General features: G+C 46.1%; 1 protein-coding gene across 2 annotated transcripts in view; it reads left to right on the forward strand.

Annotated features, from left to right (window-relative positions):
* Positions 1-11,484, forward strand: part of UBE2L3 (ubiquitin conjugating enzyme E2 L3) — an 85,125-nt gene extending 73,641 nt beyond the window's left edge. For both annotated transcript variants that reach the window (XM_033953627.1, XM_033953626.1), the window contains exon 4: positions 10,689-11,484. In XM_033953627.1, the coding sequence (XP_033809518.1) occupies positions 10,689-10,843 (155 nt within the window). In that variant the 3' untranslated portion in view covers positions 10,844-11,484. The remainder of the gene's footprint in view (positions 1-10,688) is intronic.
* The last annotated feature ends 9,108 nt before the right edge of the window (positions 11,485-20,592 follow it).

Genomic DNA, 20,592 nt, shown 5'->3' on the forward strand with positions numbered 1-20,592 from the left:
CTCCAATTGAGGAAATCAGTAAAGCTGCCACTTGATCCTTGGTTCATACGTTCACCTCGCACTACTGTCTGGATGCTTTCTCCAGGCGTGACGGCCATTTTGGCCAGTCAGTTTTGCAAAATCTGTTCTCCTAAATTGCCAACTCTCTCTCCATCCCTTTTTGGTTAGCTTGGATGTCTCCCACATGTAGAGAATATGCTGCCTGCTTGTCCTGGGATAAAGCACAGTTACTTACCGTAACAGGTATTATCCCAGGACAAGCAGGCAGCATATTCTTGACTGATGGGTGACGGCACCGACGGAGCCCCGGTACGGACAATTTTAGAGTGATTGCACTCTAAGAACTTTAGAAAGTTCTAGCTAGGCCGCACTGCGCAAGTGCCTTCCCGCCCGACAGAGGCGCGCGGTCCCCAGTTTCTTAGTTTCCGCGGAGCTAAGAAGACGCGTGTTTCCAACGGCTCTTGGACTCTCTTTTTCGCATTCCCGCTCGCGTAATTTTTCTCGTGAATTTATTCACTTTTTCTTCTTTTGTTATTTTCCTTAAAACAAAAAAAAACAAAAGTCTATTTTTCGACTTTTTTCAGTCTGCCCCGGCGGGGCCTGTTGGCACCATCGAAGCCTCGGGCTTCGATTTTGCTACTGCCGTTTTTCCCTTCATGCCCCCTTCTCCGGGTTTTAAGAAGTGTCAGTGGTGTGCACGCCCTATTTCTTTATCCGACCCGCACAAGTGGTGCCTTCAGTGTTTGGGTCCGGACCATAGGGCAGAAACGTGCACCCGCTGTAGTTCTCTTCAAAAGAGAACTTTGAAGAACCGCCAATTTCAACAGCGGATTCTTTTCGGTACCGCTATGGAAGTTCCACCAGCGTCGACTCCAACGACTTCCTCCAAATCGGCACCGGTGGTTTCGACACCGCAAGAGGTCTCTTCGGTGTCGCACCCTTCAGGTAAGCCGGCTAAGAAGCCATCCCCTTCTGTTCTCGGCCCGCCAGTCGAACAAGCAGTGAGCCAAGTCCTGCAGACTGCGCGCCGGCCCCGCAAATGCTCCGCTCCCATAGAAGTCACTGCCTCTTCATTGGCATCGACTTCGCCTGAGCGTCGAGCGGCACCGCAGGTACCGAGCAAGAAAATAGCGGTACCGGTGCCATCGGGACCGTCTCTGGATGAGCGTATAGCATCCATCCTTCAGGTCCAGCTTAAGGAGCAATTACAACACCTGCTCCCGGCTCTGCTAACTCCGAACCTTCCGGTGTTGGTATCCACTGAGCCTGCGGTACCGATAGTCGACCAGCCTATGTTATCGGCATCGACGTTATCGGTACCGCTTAAATCTGCCTCTTCTATTTCTATGCCTGTCTTATCGGTGGAGCCAAAGTCTCTTCGACGTACGGCTCACTTGGCCTTTGATCCGGTACCGCTTACCGATGCCCGTCCCGTTTTACAGTCACCAGGTACGGTGTCGATGCGTTCAGGCAAATCGGTACGCAAACCCAGGTGTACCGAATCCTCTACTCCTTTGTCTCAGGGCCGTCTCCCATCGGTACGGGACCCTGATTTATGGGATGACTCTGATGATCCCCTCGGTACCGAGGAGGATTTTTCATCGGATGAGGCTGACCCATCGGTGCAGGATCCTGCTAGTAAGCCAGAGCACTCTTCCTTCACCAAATTTCTTAGGGAAATGTCAGACACCCTTTCTCTTCCCTTGGAATCTGATTCTAAGAAGTCAAAAGCATTCTTGGAGACTTTGGACTTTGAACAACCTCCCAAAGAATTTTTAAAGTTACCCCTTCATGATATATTAAGGGAAACTTTTTATAAAAATTTGGAAACTCCTCTCACAATTCCAGGAGCTCCAAGGAAGTTAGAATCACTTTATAAAGTTATTCCTATCCCAGGGTTTGACAAACCTCAGCTTCCACATGAATCTTTGCTGGTGGAGTCAACCCTCAAAAAATCTGCAGGCTCTAGTGTATATGCCTCTGTCCCTCCTGGCAGAGAAGGCAAGGCCATGGATAAATTTGGTAAACGACTTTACCAAAATACTATGTTGGCCAACCGTTCAGGTAACTATGCGTTTCACTTTTCCTTTTACCTGAAACATCTTACCCAGCAGATGGCCACTTTTCAGAAATATATTCCTGACCGCAAGCTTTCTGCTTTTCAACAATGCACTGCCAGTCTCTTGTAACTCAGGAAGTTTATGGTCCATTCCATCTATGACACTTTTGAACTGACCTCTCGAGCTACTGCTATGGCTGTAGCGATGAGACGACTGGCGTGGCTTCGCGTCTCAGACCTTGATGTGAACCACCAGGACCGCCTTGCCAATGCTCCCTGCCTGGGTGATGAGCTGTTTGGTCAATCTCTGGATACCACCACTCAGAAGCTTTCTGCTCATGAGACGAGGTGGGATACTTTATTGAAAAACAAAAAGAAACTTCCTCCTCCTCGTCCTTTCAGGCAGCAGATGTCCTATCAGAGGCGTTTTTCTGCTCGGTCGATTCAGCCTCATCCTCCTCAGCCTCGGAGGCAAAGGCAGCAACAACAACAGGCTCGTCAACAACAGCCGCCTGCCATGAAGCCTGTTGCTCAGCCTAAACCGACTCAGCCCTTTTGACTCGCTTCTCCAGGGCATTGCCAGTCTTCCTCCCTCAGGTCCTCTTCCGCAACCTATAGGAGGTCGACTAAACATCTTTCTAACTCGATGGGAAGTGATCACCACCGACCAGTGGGTGCTCTCTATCATAGCCCACGGCTACTCCCTCAATTTTCAGACTCCTCCGCCGTTAGGCCTGCCAAAAGAGTCTGCTTCCAACAAGTCTCAGTCCCTCCTTCTAGCTCAAGAGGTTCAATCCCTTCTTCTTCTCAATGCCATCGAAGAAGTTCCTCACGATCAGAGAGGTCAGGGATTTTACTCCCGGTACTTTCTAGTTCCCAAAAAGACCGGAGACCTCAGACCTATATTAGATCTCAGAGATCTCAACAAATGCTTGGTCAAAGAGAAGTTCAAAATGCTCTCTCTTGCCACCCTCTACCCTCTCATCTCTCAGGGCGACTGGCTATGCTCCCTCGATCTGAAAGAGGCTTACACACATATTCCTATCCATCGGGCGTCCAGGCAATATCTACGCTTTCTCATCAATCAAAACCATTATCAGTACAAGGTGCTACCCTTCGGTCTGGCCTCCTCTCCCAGGGTATTCACCAAGTGCCTGATTGTCGAAGCGGCCTATCTCCGCTCTCACAATTTTCAGGTTTTCCCTTACTTGGACGACTGGTTGATCAAGGCTCATTCTCCTCAGGCGGTTCTGCTGGCCACCAACCAGACCATTCACTTCCTTCGACTGTTGGGTTTCGAAATCAATCTACCCAAGTCGCACCTCATTCCAACCCAGCGACTTCAATTCATTGGAGCCATTCTGGACACTGTTCTGATGCGGGCATTTCTTCCATCCAACCGCCTTCAGACCATCCTTCATCTCTGTCGACAGGTGTTTCAACAGATTACCATTTCTGCGAATCACATGATGGTGCTATTGGGGCACATGGCTTCGACAGTACATGTCACCCCCTTCGCACGTCTCCACCTGCTTACTCCTCAATGGACCTTAGCGAACCAATGGTCCCAGGCGACGGATCCTTGTTCGCAACACATATCTGTGACCTCGTCTCTTCAACAGTCACTTCTTTGGTGGTTGACATCTTCAAACCTATCCAGAGGTCTGCTGTTCCATCTACCTCCGCATCAACTAGTCATCACCACGGATTCCTCCCCCTACGCCTGGGGAGCTCACTTGAACGAGTTCCGAACTCAGGGGTTTTGGACTGCCCAGGAAAAGAAACACCACATCAATTTCCTGGAACTCCGAGCAATGTTTTATGCCCTCAAAGCATTTCAACATCTTCTCTTTCCTCAAGTACTACTCATTTGCACAGACAATCAAGTTGCAATGTACTACATCAACAAACAGGGAGGAACGGGCTCTCGCCTGTTGTGTCAGGAAGCCCAACGGATTTGGTCTTGGGCGACAGCTCGTCACTTATTCCTGAAGGCTGTCTACATTCAAGGGGAACAGAATTCCTTAGCGGACAATCTCAGCAGAATTCTCCAACCTCACGAATGGACTCTCGATCCCTCGACTCTTCAGTCCATTTTCGCTCAATGGGGCACTCCTCAAGTGGACCTTTTTGCAGCTCCCCACAACCATCAGCTGCCCCTGTTTTGCTCCAGACTCTACTCTCCTTACCGTCTGGCGCCCGATGCATTTCTTCTGGATTGGACCAGTCTCTTCCTATATGCATTTCCCCCTCTACCGCTCATGCTGCGGACATTGTTCAAGCTCAAGAGGGAACGAGCCACCATGATTCTCATCGCTCCACGGTGGCCCAGGCAACATTGGTTCTCCCTTCTACTTCAACTCAGTTCCAGGGAACCCATACCTCTTCCACTGTTTCCTTCTCTGCTTACTCAGCATCAACAGTCCCTTCTGCATCCCAACCTGCAGTCTCTGCACCTGACAGCTTGGTTTCTCTCGGGCTGACTTCGGCTCATTCTCTCCTTTCTCAGCCTGTCCATTCTATCATTGATGCTTCCAGGAAACCGGCCACTCTTCAGTGTTATCAACAGAAGTGGTCTCGGTATTCTTCCTGGTGCCTCTTACATCACCATAATCCCATGTCTCTAGCAGTGGGACTGGTGTTGGACTATCTTCTTTCCTTGTCTGACTCTGGCCTTAAATCTACTTCTATCAGAGTTCATCTTAGTGCCATTGCTGCTTTTCATGAGCCGGTTCATGGAAAACCCCTCTCGGCTCATCCTTTAGTTTCTAGATTTATGAGGGGCCTTTTCAATGTGAAACCACCTCTCAAGCCCCCTCCTGTGGTTTGGGATCTCAATGTGGTTCTTTCCGCTTTAATGAAGCCTCCTTTTGAACCTTTGGCCACAGCACATTTCAAATTTCTCACTTGGAAAGTGGTCTTCCTCATAGCTCTCACTTCTGCCAGGAGGGTCAGTGAGTTGCATGCACTAGTGGCTGATCCACCTTTCACTGTTTTTCACCATAAGGTGGTTCTACGTACACATCCAAAGTTTCTCCCTAAGGTTGTGTCTGACTTTCATCTTAATCAGTCCATCGTCCTACCTGTTTTTTTTCCAAAGCCTCATTCTCATCCAGGTGAACAGGTTTTGCATACCTTGGACTGTAAACGTGCTCTGGCTTACTATCTTGAACGCACCAAACCTCACAGATCATCTCCTCAACTGTTTTTGTCATTTGATCCTAACAAGTTGGGTCATCCTGTATCTAAACGCACCCTATCCAATTGGCTTGCTGCTTGCGTTTCATTTTGTTATGCTCAGTCGGGCCTGACACTGGAAGGTTCTGTCAAGGGCCACAAGGTTAGAGCTATGGCAGCGTCTGTAGCTTTCCTCCGTTCAACTTCCATTGAGGAAATCTGCAAGGCTGCTACTTGGTCCTCAGTTCATACTTTCACATCGCATTATTGTCTGGATGCATTCTCCAGACGGGATGGACACTTCGGCCAATCTGTTTTACAAAATTTGTTTTCTTAATGGCCAACCTTCCCTCCATCCCTCTTTTTGTTAGCTTGGAGGTCACCCATCAGTCAAGAATATGCTGCCTGCTTGTCCTGGGATAAAGCACAGTTACTTACCTTAACAGGTGTTATCCAGGGACAGCAGGCAGATATTCTTGCGTCCCACCCACCTCCCCGGGTTGGCTTCTTAGCTGGCTTATCTTAACTGGGGACCGCGCGCCTCTGCGGGCGGGAAGGCACTCGCGCGGTGCGGCCTAGCTAGAACTTTCTAAAGTTCTTAGAGTGCAATCAATCTAAAATTGTCCGTACCGGGGCTCCGTCGGTGCCGTCACCCATCAGTCAAGAATATCTGCCTGCTGTCCCTGGATAACACCTGTTACGGTAAGTAACTGTGCTTTATCCAGGGACAGCAGGCAGATATTCTCACTACCCACCCACCTCCCCGTGGTTGGCTTCTTTGCTAGCTATCTGAACTGAGGACATGCTGAGGAGACGCATGCCCTGACTGGGCGGGAGGGGCACGTGCACATGCGCAGGCAAATTGCAAGCTTGAAGGTCTTCAAGCAAGTCTGCTTGCGAAAACATCCGCTAGGGGGCTCCGTTGGTGACGTCACCCACATGTTGAGAATATCTGCCTGCTGTCCCTGGATAGCACCTGTTACGGTAAGTAACTGTGCTTTATGGTGCTGCTGAAAGTTCTTTTTGTCGCTGAGGCCCTCACATTGTTCCAGCTCAGCAAATATTTTTTCACTTTCTGGGGGAAACTACAAACGAATAGCCTATCCAAGTCACTAGGCAAATTTATACCCAGATAAGCAATAGAGCCACAAACCCACTTAAATGGAAATTTCTTTTGTAGAGAGCTGACCTCGCTCGGGGGGACGGTTATATTCAAGATTTCAGATTTTGTCACATTGACTTTAAATCTTGAAACCTTCCAGAAAGTTTGCAAAATCCCAAGTACATTAGTTAGGGAATTTCTGAGATCAGTCAGAGCCAAAAGATCATCTCCAAAAAGCATTACCTTATGTATAGGTCCATCACACATCACTCCCCAAATCCTCTCATGTGACTGAAGCATCTGAGCCAGAGGTTCTATAAAGATAGAAAACAGTATTACCTCTGTGAAACTCAAAGGGTTCAGTATATGTCCCATTAATATATAAATTGGCCATAGGGCAGTGGTACAAAGATAACCAGGCCACATACCTCCCAGAGATTCCCGTGCGCCTAAGAATTACAAAGAAAAAAGGCTAGAAAACACTCTATCGAATGCTTTTTTGGCATTGATAGAGAGCAGCAAGGCAGGTATTTTGGCCTGCCGAGACTCACAAATGATATGTGGAGCCTGTCGAATATTGTCAAAAGTCTGTCTCGCATGCATGAAACAGTTTTGATCATTGTTCACTAAAGAAGGTATGACCTCTTGAAGCCTGGCATCTAATACTTTTGTAAAAACCTTAGTCGCTGCCCAACAAAGATATCGGCCGATATATAAGGCACATTACAAGGGATCTTTCCCTGGCTTAGGAATAAGGGAGCCAACCTCTATGAGTAAGGAAATTACATTTGTTCATTAACATAATTATAGACTGTAGTTAATACAGGAGCCATCCAATAGGCAGTCAGCCAGCATCAACGCCTTTCCTTCTCTCCGCACTGCTTCCCTTCCAGCACACCCCACTAGTGGCTCAGGACCCCGTTTGGAGGGCCTTCATGCATGTGTGGACATTGACGTGATGACGTCATGCATGAGCATGAATGACATCCTCACATCAACGTCTGCGCACTTCTGGATGCCTCAAGCCGCGGGCACCACGTTTAGTGTGCAACGGCCTTGCAAAGTTTGTGAGATACTGAGCCAAAGAATCACGAGGCTGTATTAGGAATACCAGTAGTTTTCTAGCAGTTTTGTCCTTAGGATTGTAGCTCAATCAGAGTTATAGCATCATAGTCTCTGTCAACTCAGCCCAATCATTGAAACAGCAGTCCTTAGCCTAGTTCTATGCAGGGCCGCCATCAGAGCAGTACTACCAGTTCTGCATTCAGGGGCCCGGAGCTGACAGGGGGCCCGGGCTCCCCCAGGGTCGCAAGCATAGTCTCCTCTTCTCCTTACCTGCCCTGCCGCAGCACACAGCCGACTGGAAGTCTTCCCGATGTCAGCGCTGACGTCGGAGGGAGGGCTTAAGCAAAGCCCTCCCTTCCTCCGACGTCAGTGCTGACATCAGGAAGACTTCCGGTCGGCTGCTTGCGGCAGGGCAGGTAGGGAAAAGGCAGTCGTGTACCGAAGGGGGGGGGGCGGTTCGCCCCGGTGCAGCCATGGGGGGAGTGTGCACAGCCGGTTAGGTCTCCTTAGCCTTGTGGCGCTTCCCCCGACCGACCAACAACAGGCCCGGCCGACAAACCTCCCTGCCCTGTAGCAGCGAATCTAAATTACTTTCTTACAACAGCTTCAATACTCCAGCTGCTGTAAGAAGGTAATTTAGATTCGCGGCTACAGGGCAGGGAGGTTTGTCGGACCGGGCCTGTTCTGTTGTCTGTCAGGTGGGGAAGCGCCACAAAGGTAAGGGGCAGGGAGGGAGAAAGGGAGGAAAGGTGGAGTGGAGAAGAAAAGACGCTTAAGGGAAATGGGTAAAACTGAGGGGGGAGAAGGCCGCTGAAAGCACTGGGAAGACAAAGGGGTGGAGAAGGACGCTGAAAGGACATGGGGAAGACGGGAGAGGGGGAGAAGGACGCTGAAAGCACATGGGGAAGACAGAGGGGGGAGAAGGACCCTGAAAGGATATGGGGAAGACAAAGGGGTGGAGAAGGACGCTGAAAGCACATGGGGAAGACGGGAGGGGGGAAGGACGCTGAAAGCACATGGGGAAGACAGAGCGGGGAGAAGGACCCTGAAAGGACATGGGGAAGACAAAGGGGTGGAGAAGGACGCTGAAAGGACATGGGAAGATGGGGGGAGAAGGACGCTGAAAGGGCATGGGGAAGACAGGGGGGAGAAGGACGCTGAAAGGACATGGGGAAGACAGAGGGGGTTGAAGGACCCTGAAAGGATATAGGGAAGACAAAGGGGTGGAGAAGGATATGGGGAAGACAAAGGGGTGGAGAAGGACGCTGAAAGCACATGGGGAAGACAGAGGGGGGAGAAGGATGCTGAAAGGAAATGGGGAAGAGAGAGTGGGGAGAAGACACTGGCAGGGAAGAAGACAGAGATGCCAGACTATGGGGGGGAGAGGAGGGAAGAAGATGGCTGCTAGACCAATTTGGGAGGGGGGAGAAAGGGAGAGGCACAGTAACAGAGCAAATGGAAAACGCAGAAAGAAGAGAGACAGTGGATGGAAGGAATTAAATGAGAACATGAGGAAAGCAGAAACCAGGCAACAAAGGTAGGAAAAAAATTCTTCTTTTTTTTTTTTGCTTCAGGATAAAGTAGTATATTAGTTGTGTTGATAAAAATTTATAAACGTTAGAGGCTCTGGTAGAAACCCGTTTACAAAGTATGTATTCTTCCCAATTAATATTTCCAAATGAATAAAGTCTTTTTGCTTATTTTTAAATGGGTTTCTACCAGAGCCTTTAATTCAGTAGCATAATTAAATGAAATAACTATTTCTGTAGTTTATGGGGACGGAGGGGATTCCTCGCGGGGATGGGTGGGGACGGAGGGATTCCTCGCGGGGACGGGTGGGAGTCCTCACGGGGATGGGGGGAATTTCTGTCCCCGCGCAATTTAAACATGCACCTTTCTTCCTCCATCCCATAACACACACAGCCTGGTGGTGATGATTGATTCATGAATTTATAATGATGTTATGAGTGTGCACCTCTTCCTTCCCATCCTCCTTAGCATGTCACATACAGCATGTTACATTACACAAAGTCTGTGTAAAGTAACATGCTGTATGTGACATGCTGAGGAGGATGGGAAGGAAGAGGTGCACACTCATAACATCATTATATATTCATCCATAGCTTCATGTTAATGATGTGCTCATATGCACTTATTTATCATCATAACATATACATCATTATTAACATGCAGCTGTGGATGTGTAAGGACAGGCTGAGGAGGATGGATGAGAAGGAAGGAAGGTGCACATATCAACATATCGTACATTTTTAACATGCATGATGCAGCTATAGGCAAGCTGAGGAGGATGGGATCATACAGATGTGTATGTTCAGATATGCGCTCAGATGTGTATGTTTAGATATGCGCTCAGATGTAGTTTTTTCTGATATATTTATTAAGCTTACAGTATTTATAAAAACACATTTAATACTTGTTACAAAAAATATTGTGCAATTGTGATCTACTTCTGGCCTACAAAGGTCAAAAGAAATCCTTAACTGAGATTTTACATTCAAAAGTGAATTATAGCTACTAGCACTATTATTTATTAGTTATTTATTATGCAGATGTTTGTTAGTTTGTTATTAGTTCAGTATTAGACATATGTTAGTTTAGAATAGATAGGTATAGATTAGTTAGGGCCCTGCTGAAAGAGTCTACCTTGACGTGGTTGCAGGCTTACAAATCTTTTGTTCAAAGAATGCGGCGACAGAGAAAAGTATATGTGTATTCGGCCCATGGAAGAAGGGGGGGTTGGGGGGGAAGGGGTGCGTGGGGGGCCCAATAGGATTGCTCAGTAAGGGGCCCAGAAATTTCTGATGGCGGCCCTGGTTCTATGTACCTGGGCTTTTCAAGTCTGATCAATAAGTGTCACTTTTGTACAATGACTTGGACTTCTTCCTACCTGGGGAGCAGAGTTTTGTATCAGGAAATGAACCCAGGTGTTCTGCATGGCAGTACTTGCAGACAAGCCCTTCCCACACACTTTGTGAAAATGCCTTTCAATCATTAGCTCACAGCTTTAATTTCTGTATTCCTAATAATCAAGAAATTGCAGGTGTCGGAACAGATACTATCATGGTGCATGAAAGGAGCCAGAGGAATTGGAAGCAGAAAATCTTTATTGTTGAAGACTCCCTCTGTTCAAGTCATAGTCTAAGGAGCGTACAAATCACTGTTCTTTTATGTTCTCATGAGTTTGGATGTGTCAAGTGATACTGTGTCTTGCAATTATTTTCCAGCACTGACAGTCTTTGTGGTTTTCTTTCTCTATCCAAACAGTAATCCAGTCCCTTATAGCACTGGTGAATGACCCCCAGCCTGAACACCCACTGAGGGCCGATCTAGCTGAAGAATACTCTAAGGACCGTAAAAAATTCTTAAAGAACGCTGAAGAGTTTACAAAGAAATATGGTGAAAAGCGACCAGTGGACTAAACTCTTGACGCAGTGCTGTCGGTTTAAAAAAACAAAACACAAACACAAGCCCCTTTCCCAGAAAAATGCGTGACTGAAGACATGGAACAGTGCACTGCAGACCACCCCTCACCAAGTAGGATTCCACAGAGCATGGACGCGTGCCGTCATCTGCTGTTTAAAACTCCTGCCTCCTACTAACTTTTACAGTTTTCTTAATCAAACATGGTCTAAGTAACTTGTAAAGAAAGGATTAAACATTGAAACGAGAGATTCTAGTTCTGCTTTTTTTTGTTTAAAAGAAATCATTGCTTCAATCTACTTTAACCAGGTAGTGCATCTTTTTTTCCCCAAAGTCCACCTGAATGCCGCCCTTGTTTCTGAGCAGTGGGATGCCTTTATTGCCCCTCCTCTGCTCTCCAAGGTGCTGCAGTCCAGAAGGTGCCTCAGTTCAATGCTTGGCGGTTCTGTCTACTTATTTCTTTGTTTTCAGTGTTGCGCTGTGCTTTGTGGGGCTTGGTTGCAAGTTCTCCCTAACTTCAGTTTGTAACATATATTAAAAAAAAAAAAAAAAGATGAGATGGGTAAAATTTGGAAACAGGTTTAGTTCTTCTGTAAATGTAGCTGATGTTGCCACAATGTTTATTAAAGGGGAAACCCAAGCTGCTGTCTGTGTGGTTGAATTCAAATATCGTATTTAAGAGGAGTAGTCCTCTGGTGTGTTCTCCTTTTCCAAGTACATGTGGAATGGCTGGGAAAGCTGCCATCAGCCAAGGCTGGACTTCGATGTTGGGAAAACCAATAGCAACTTACATTCCCAGCAAAATCTCTTAAGCACTCTAACAGTAAATAGAGCCATTTTGTTTGAATTATGTCATTTCAGTCTAAACTTATCAGTCATGTTGTATGTATCTTTTACTATAGCATATGCCATTCCCTTCAGAAGGTGATTTCATTTAAAATTAGTTTGGGTGAAAATTACCTTCCCCATGCTAAAAGTGTACAAAGAAGTATTCTGGAGAGAAAAACTGTATGAAAGATGTTTTTTTGCAAAGTTCCTAAGCTGTTCTATTCCCATGTGTTGCCTGCCCATATAGCAAGATTACAAAGTTTTTCTTTAAAAATTTGCCAAAGGTTTTATGTATTTTGCAATTAGGTGAGTTATTGAAATTTGTCCCCCTTCCAATTTTAAAGTGATACAAGTGACAAGCTAAGTGCTTCTCTTTCATTGCTAGAGATATAAAACATGACAGTAATTTCCAAAAGTGTTTGCTGCATGTATCTTAGATTGTATATTGAAGTGGTACATATAAATCAGCAAATGGAAGTATTTTTGTATTTCATACTCTTTTGGTTGCTCTTGCCTCTCATCAACCACAATCAGTTGGGATAGATAGCAGTTGTGTAAGTCTGCCTTGAGGGCAGAAACTGAGTTCCTGATATGCCAGGGTCTTCTCAATCTTGTCCTCGGGGGCATAGTAGTTAGTCAGGTTTTCAGGATATCTGTAATTAATATGCATGAGAGAGATTACATACAAAGGCAGCGGTGTATATTCATTGTAGATATACTGAAAACCTGGTTGGCTCGATGTTGCTCTAGACCAGGGGTCTCAAAGTCCCTCCTTGAGGGCCGCAATCCGGTCGGGTTTTCAGGATTTCCCCAATGAATATGCATGAGATCTATGTGCATGCACTGCTTTCAATGCATATTCTTTAGGGAAATCCTGAAAACCCGACTGGATTGCGGCCCTCAAGGAAGGACTTTGAGATCCCTGCTCTAGACTATGGGGTGTTGCTGCATCACTTCTGAAAGTGGAAGTAGATTTAGCCCTAGTTTGCTCATGAAGGTGTTCTATAATCTACTGTCCCAACTTAGTATTCTTTAACATATAGTGATGTAAAGAATAATAGCAGAGAGAGATCAAAATGCCTATTCAGGCTGGCCAGCAGTGAATTGTTCACTTTGGGTTGATAAGGAACCCAGAACCTGAGCTGCCTTCTCCCTCAGCTAATCTAGTAGTATTTCTTTCCTTAGTGTCTGATTTACACTGTTCTGCACATGTGGGAGTTACCCCTCTTCCAGCAGATGGAGGTAGATAATAAAAAAAAGTTGTGCTTTTATTAATGACCTCACCTATATTATTTGGTGGTACTCCCTGGAAAAATACAGTATTTTCTCTACCTCCACAGACGGTAAGTCATGCAGTCTGGTGCTCCTGGTCCCCGGCCTAGCTCCCTGCTTTGCTAGCTGAGGCTAGCTTGGTTGAGCCTAAGGGTGGCTCCCAGGTTATCCAGTTACTGGACCAGTCCTGGTTGAGTGTAAAGCTTGGCTCTGCTGCTCCCAGTCATATTTTTTAGTGTCCACTGGGTAAGGCTTGTTCCTTGGTCCTATGGAACCTTGCCTGAGGAGTGTGGGTTCCCATCCCCCAACCCTCCTTGCCCACTCACTCTGGGTGTAAGCCCCCTCAGGCTTCCCTGTAGCTACTGGGCATAGAATATTAAAAAAAAGAAAAAAAAATCCCAATTGGCTTTGCCTAGCTTAAATATTATTCCTGGGTGCAAAACATAAGGATTTTGCTGTATCTAAAATAAAGGCAAGGTTTGGTTAGTCTTGTTAAAAAAAAAAAAAAAAAAAAAAGAGAATACAGTATAGTGCATATTTGAGAGAGTAGGTGAGGTTGATGGAAATGTCAAAACTCTGGGCCTGAATAAATTCAAACAGCAGAGGAGGCCTATATGTACCAACCAGGTAACCAAGCATGGCTATGTGCAGATGCTACAGTGTTCGCAACAGCAGATAGCATATCTGCTGGCTCTGTCTGTTCCTCCTGTGATGGGCTGTTTCTGACTTTGGAAGTGGCCCAGGGGAGGGGGGCCACTTGAGGTGCTCCTTCTCCTTGCTCTCATTGGAACCTGCCTTGGTGGGGATGATAGCCATTTTGCCCCAGCTTGTTTTTTTTCTCCTGCTATGGTTTCTTAGCAGCAGGATTCTCCACAGTCCCCTTTGGGGTTGGGTAGAGGAAGTATCCTGCCTAAAGTCTGGAGCGGCTTTGTTGACCAATGTCCTGTATGATCTAGTCTGCCTAGCCTTTCAATGTTTTTGGCAGTGATGGGCTTTTGCTGGCTATAGCTCCATTATTGGGTGGTGGACACTGCTCCTGGAAGCTTATTTAGCTGCCCCTTTTGAGGTGAGTGCTTTTTAGGGAAGACCTGGTGAAGGATATGGGGGATGCTAGATAGACCTCTTTGTCTTCCTGAGCCAAGGCCTAAGGGCTCTGGGGAGAGATGGGTGGGGTGTTTCCAGCTAGCCTGGTGTGCTCTGACTCAGACCTCTAGTTCAAGGAGGCCCTTTAGGTTGGGCTTCTTTTGAAGTTGAGGTCCTTGGAGATCCAGCCCCTCCTGCCCAATGAGGACAAGGCAGGCCCCTCGGTGGTGCAAGAAGGGGACAGGTTGTCCCTCTTTGTTGTTACCTCAGATCAGTGGGTTCTAGAGGTGATCAAGAAAGGATACTCTGTGGAGCTCATCTGCTGTGTTCCCAACCCAAAAAAACATAGGCCAAATGGTCTTTATCTGCCTTCAGTTTTCTATCTAGTCTGCCCAACCATGCTATCCACTAGCTCCTATTCTCCTTTAGCGATCCAATGTACTTGTCCTAAGCTGTCTTGAATTCAGTTACTCTTCGTCTCCACCAGGAGGCCATTCCAAGCATTCGCCACTCTTTCTGTGAAAAAGTATTTTCTGAGGTTACTTTTAAATCTATCCCCTTTTACCTTATCCTATGCTCTCTCATTCTAGAGCTGTTTCTCAATTGAAAGAAACCCGTCACATAGGTATTTAAACATCTCTATCATATCTCCCCTCTTCTAGCCTTTCCTGCAAAGTATACATATTGAAATCTTTAAGTCTGTCTCCATGTGCCTTATGCTGAGACCACCAACTATTTTAGTAGCCTTCCTCTGGACTGATTCCGTCCTGTTTAATAAGAATATTTATTTTTATTTATTTCGATTCTATCCCGTCCTCCCAGTAGCTCAGAACAGGTTACATTCACAATGGAAAACATTTTGGACAGTACAAGACTATACAGCAACTTAAGTACAGGAGAGTGCAGAAAGGAGGGGGAATATAAGGGGGTCAAGGGGTAGTTTACTGTTAGAATTTCAGTTGAAAGCATAAGAATAGCTTTACTGGAACAGACCAATGGTCCATCAAGCCCAGTAGCCCGTTCTCACAGTGGTCACTAGTACCTGGCCAAAACTGCAGTTTTTCTCTAGCCCCAAACGAGGAAGGACGCTAAAAAGAGCTCCTCTATGAACCCTTGAGTAAGCCTGTCTGGACGAAATGGGTGCCGTCGGGGCATGCTAGAGACACTGCATTAAAAACGATAAGTAAAAGAACTGTGCTGTTATTTAGTCTTTATTTCTGAAAAAAACAATACAGAAGTAAAAATATAAGCTGCATTTGATAAAGGAGGCAATGATATGAGCCAAGCCAAACATTTACACTTGATTTGTGCCCCCCAAGATGTCACTCCTTTCCCTCATGGGACCTTAATCTGTTGAGTGCTTGCCAAGGCTTTGCTTGAACTTCAGTGCTCGGACACTGTTGAAGATCTCACTCTCAAGACTGTCTTTCTGGTAGCCATCACTTCTCCTCAAAGAGTTTTTGCTCTGTAGGCTCTGTCGTGGGACCCATATCTCTCCATTGTGGAGGATTGTTTCTCTTTGCATAGTCCCTTCCTTTCTCTAAGGTGGTTTTGCATTGCCATATGAATCAAGAGGCTTGCTTGCTCTCCTTTGAGGAAGGGACTCTGTTTCTGTTGACTGGAGGTTCCACAAACTGGAAATCCAGAGGAGACAAAGTGTTTGCCACTCCAGTTGCCTCTTTTTTTTTTTTTTTTTCATGGCATTAAGAGGGACAGGTGGCCTCTAAGACCTCCATTGTGAGGTTGATCAAGGCAGCTATTGAGATGGCCTACTTATGCAAAAACCACCAGGCCTAAGGGTCCTCTTCACACCAGCCAGGGCTACTCCCTTGGCAGAGGCCCAGGTGGTAGCTCCTGAATAGATTTGTAGAATATCAGTATTCATTTGTCAAGCAGTACAGATTGGACATGTCAGCCAGGGTCTGTTTGTACTTTGGCAGGGCTGTCATTCGGGAGCCTTGTCTTACCCCCACTCAGTAGATCTGCTTTGGTACATCCCACTTGTGCAGAGTGTAGCTAGATGATAAGGAAGGAGAAATGAGCTTACCTGATTTTCTTTCCTTTTGTCAGCTACATTGTTCTGCAACGTGCCCAGGACTCTGTTGCTCTGCACTTTCCTTTTCAGTATTAAAAATAAATAAATGAAATGAAAAAAATGAGAAGAGTGAAATCATATGTCTTACAATTTATCCTGGAGTATGCAGGATAGCGAGTGCTACTCTGTGATGGTACACTCACTTTATCATTGCAGCTGCAGTGGTTTATGGGGTGAGTAAGTGGGTAACAAAAAGGGATCTTCTGATATGTTGGCAAATGCATACTGGATCTTTCCAGGGATCTTACCAGTTAATATCAGAGAGATCACTGGTAATGCTTACCTTTTTTTTTTTCTCTGTCTCCATCTGCTAGTAAAAAGGGATAACACCCACTTGTGCAGAACATTGTAGCTGACTAAAGGGGAAAAAAATCAGGTAAGACACAAATGCTCATTTTAGAGATGCTTATACAGATTGTTCCCCCAGTGTTTTCCAATGGTTCCACTGGTTTTAGAGTTTGAACTGGTTCTGGACAGTGAGTTACAGAAGTGCCAGATCTTCTGTAATGGTGAAGAGACAGCACTGCCATTGATCTCCAGGGCAATCTTTGTGAGATGATTAATATGAATATTAAGATTTTTCTCATTGTACACATTCTAAAAGTGGTTCTTTTGAATGCTTGTTAGTTTCTCAGTATGGCCTACTCCATGAAGACTGTGCCTCATTTTTGGTGACACTATAAACTTTAGAGGAAAGTCACCTCAAGCTCCTTTGTCTGTATAATGTGAACAGGTCTTTAGAGTATCAGGTGTGTATTTAAATGTAACATTTCCTTTTTAAAATAATCTGCCCCTCCTTGTTAACATATTCTAGGGACTTTCCTTCCCCACCTTCTACATGTGTGAAGGATTTATCAGATTAAGTAATTCTTGTACAATCCTACTCTATTCCTGGAAAAGTGGGCCATGCACCCCATGTTGCAAGATTGCTTGTAGGAAGCCTTATTTACATAATTTTTTCAGACCCTCCCCTCTTACTTCAGGACTGCCCTCTAGTCTCCAGTTGCTTTCCTACAAACGAAACACTAGGAGTCAGTCTTTCATAGGCCATTATTGAGATGGCTTGGAGAAATCCACTGCTTATTCCTAGGATAAGCAGCATAAAATCTGTTTTACTACTTGGGATCTAGCTAGGTACTTGGGACCTGGGTTGGCCACTGTTGGAAACGATACTGGGCTTGATGGACCTTCTGTCTGTCCCTGTATGGCAATTTTTATTTTTTCTGCTCGTGTTTCATTTTTTTCTCCTATTCTGTTACAGCAGAAAACAAAAAGTTGTGTATGGAGAACTGAGCCTCTTCTGAATTTGAGAAGAGAACTGAGGAAGTATGAGCAAATTTGGAGAAAGATTAGGTATGTAGATGATTGACAATTACCATTTTAGACTGAATGAATATCAAGAGACGGCTGAGGGAAGATATGATTGAAGTCTATAAAATCCTGAGTGGAGTAGAACGGATACAAGTGGATCGATTTTTCACTCCGTCAAAAATTACAAAGACTAGGGGACACTCGAAGTTACAGGGAAATACTTTTAAAACCAATAGGAGGAAATTTTTTTTCAATCAGAGAATAGTTAAGCTCTGGAACGCATTGCCAGAGGTTGTGATAAGAGCGGATAGCGTAGCTGGTTTTAAGAAAGGTTTGGACAAGTTCCTGAAGGAAAAGTCCATAGTCTGTTATTGAGAAAGACATGGGGGAAGCCACTGCTTGCCCTGAATCGGTAGCATGGAATGTTGCTACTCCTTGGGTTTTGGCCAAGTACTAGTGATCTGGATTGGCCACCAGATTGGCCACCATGAGAACTACTGGGCTTGATGGACCATTGGTCTGACTCGGTAAGGCTGTTCTTATGTTTGCATCTTCATGCTGCAAAGGTTTCCTGCGGGGACAGCTTTGGCTGCAGGAGATTGCAGAGTTTGTGGATTAAGTCTGTTTCCAGGGGGTTGGCTGCTTTGTAGTGCACCTCCTGGATAGCCTGCACCTTCAGATTGGGGACTCGGGAACTGTTCCCTTGGGAGCTGACTCACCCCAAATTTGTCCACTAGTGGGTTTGAACGCAGGCTGCGTGGCTCCCTGGAGGCGTGTACGGGATTGGGGCTGACTGCATTCCTCCACCAGGTCATGTGCGCAGTGTGTTCCGAAAGTAGCAGAGGTCTCTGTCCATTGGTGTTGGGCTGGAGTCCATTTTGCAAGGCTTGTTGAGGAGAGGATCTCCCTGATGTTTGTTTGCTTTACTGCAGCTCCCAGCACTATATGCACAGTGAGTACAGGGCTGTCAGCCTGTCACAATGATTTTTTTGGGGGGTCTTAAAAAATAGTTTTTGGGCAGTTTGAAAGTTAGCTCTAGTTCCTCCACCCCTAAAATTGCCACATTCTGGGGGCTCCTGTGCTCTCCTGGGCTATTTTCCTTTGAAAATTGCTCCTGCAGTGACCATCTTGGATTTTCTCAAAATTGGCCCACGGGGACAGCATGTCTGCAGGCCTAGCAAAACGCATCCTCGATTCTGTATTGAAGGTGAAAAAAATCCTCCAAAAACGCCAAAAAGAGTTCCCAGGAGGCAGCTGGAATTTATTAACATGCTCTTTCAGATGCATCTAGCCAAGAAAAAGGTGCCAAATGCGCCACCTTTGGTGTTCTTGCTGACATCAGGGGTCCTCCTTCCCAGGAACAAGGGTCCTAAGTCCAGAATTCCCACATTGGCCGGGGATTGATTCACTGGCTGATGACACGGATGATCAGGATGACCTGACAATGCCACTGCTTATGCAGGCAGGCACTACAACTGCAGGGGATGTAGCAGCGCTCACATATCTTCATGATCAGGATCTGGGTGAGGACCCCACAGTGTGGAGATTCTTTAAGCCCTCAGTTAATTTCCAAATCCCTCCAGGAGTTGAAATTGGAGATTGGGCAGAATGCTCCCTTATGAGCAGCATGAAACTGCAGTCTTCGTCCTTTCCTAATCATCCGGACATAGTGAAAATGCTCACGCATCACTAAGAGGCACCAGAGGGTCGTCTGAGAGTTGCTAGAGCCATATCCAAACTCTGCCCGATGGCAGACACATTTAATTGGTGTTTTGTGTTCCCTTAAGTGGATTCCTTAGTGGCACAGGTTACCAAGTGCACTTCTCTCCCTGTGATGGAGGGGTTGTGCTGAAGAATGCCCAGGACTCTAGGATTGATTTTGTCCTCAAATGGCTTTTTGACTCTGCGGCCTCCGGACTAAAAGCAGCTGCGACCGTTTCTTTTGAGGCCAGAGCTTGCCATTCAAAGCTTCAACAGGATTGACACTAGTGCTCCAAGATCTTCTCTTTTTAATTTCAGGCATCGATTATGTGACAGATGCCTTGTATGATTTGTATTTTGCATTTATTTATTATTCCCAAGTCGGGTCATAATAGAGTACATATACAAACAAAATTGCATACAGTACAACAAATTAAACATGAATAAAACATAATAGTGATAATGTAAAGCCTCCTAAAATTACAACGAGGTTACCAGCGCCTTGCATCAAAAAACTACACATCTCCCTCAGTATTTGCGGGGGAGATAGGGGCAGAGCCGGACCACGAATGGAGAAAAACTGCGAATATCTTCTTGTCCGGCTCTGACCCACCCCGCCTCCCTCCCGTCTCTCTCGACTACGGCAGGAACTCAAGGCAGCCATTTCCTGTTGGCGATCTACACGGGGCAGGAGCGTAGGAAGATTGCTCCTGCCCTGAAAGCCTGCTAGACCACCAGGTAAGGCCGGGATGCGGGAGAGAGGCGGGAACATAATAAAATATGCCCCCCCCCCAAAAAAAAAAAGCGAATTTGTGAAACCGCAAGTATGAAACCGTGAATGGGGAGGGGAAAGTGTATAAATCAAGTCCCATATTTCATCTTACAGAAGAGGTATTTCTTCAACATTTTCTTAAAACTACTCAAACATGTTTGCTATCGTAAATATCCTGAAAGCTTCAGAGTGGTGATCAAGCTCTCGGCATATTCTTTTGGCACGTAGGATGTTGTGAATCCAACAGTGGTTTGGTGACTCATTTTCTAAGGCGACCCTGAGTAAGTTACCCTTTAGAGAGCAATTATTGTTTGGTAAAAGACCTTATGGCTAGTGTGCAGGACTGTAAACCCAAGACTTTGCCCGACAGCAGGCCTCAGTCTTACCCTCTGAGTCCCTGCTTGGGTGATCCTGAGAACAGATGCTAGCCTGTACAGCTGGGGTGCTCTTTGCTTGGACAGGCTGGTTCAGGGCTGGTTGTCCCCATCTAAGAGGAAGTGGTTGATTAATCACCTGGAGCTTCGGGCAATTTGGTTGGCTCTTCTGCACTTCGAGTGCTTTCTCCAGAATCAGGAGGTGCGTGTCTTCGGACAATGCCACAGCAGTGCTCTATGCCAGTCATTAGGAAGGCACCAGGAGCTCATCCTTGCGCTTGGAAGCCCAGCTTCTCTTCATTGGGCGGAAAG

The sequence above is a fragment of the Geotrypetes seraphini genome, chromosome 8 (assembly GCF_902459505.1).
Source record: "Geotrypetes seraphini chromosome 8, aGeoSer1.1, whole genome shotgun sequence".
Classification (NCBI taxonomy): Eukaryota; Metazoa; Chordata; class Amphibia; order Gymnophiona; family Dermophiidae; genus Geotrypetes; species Geotrypetes seraphini.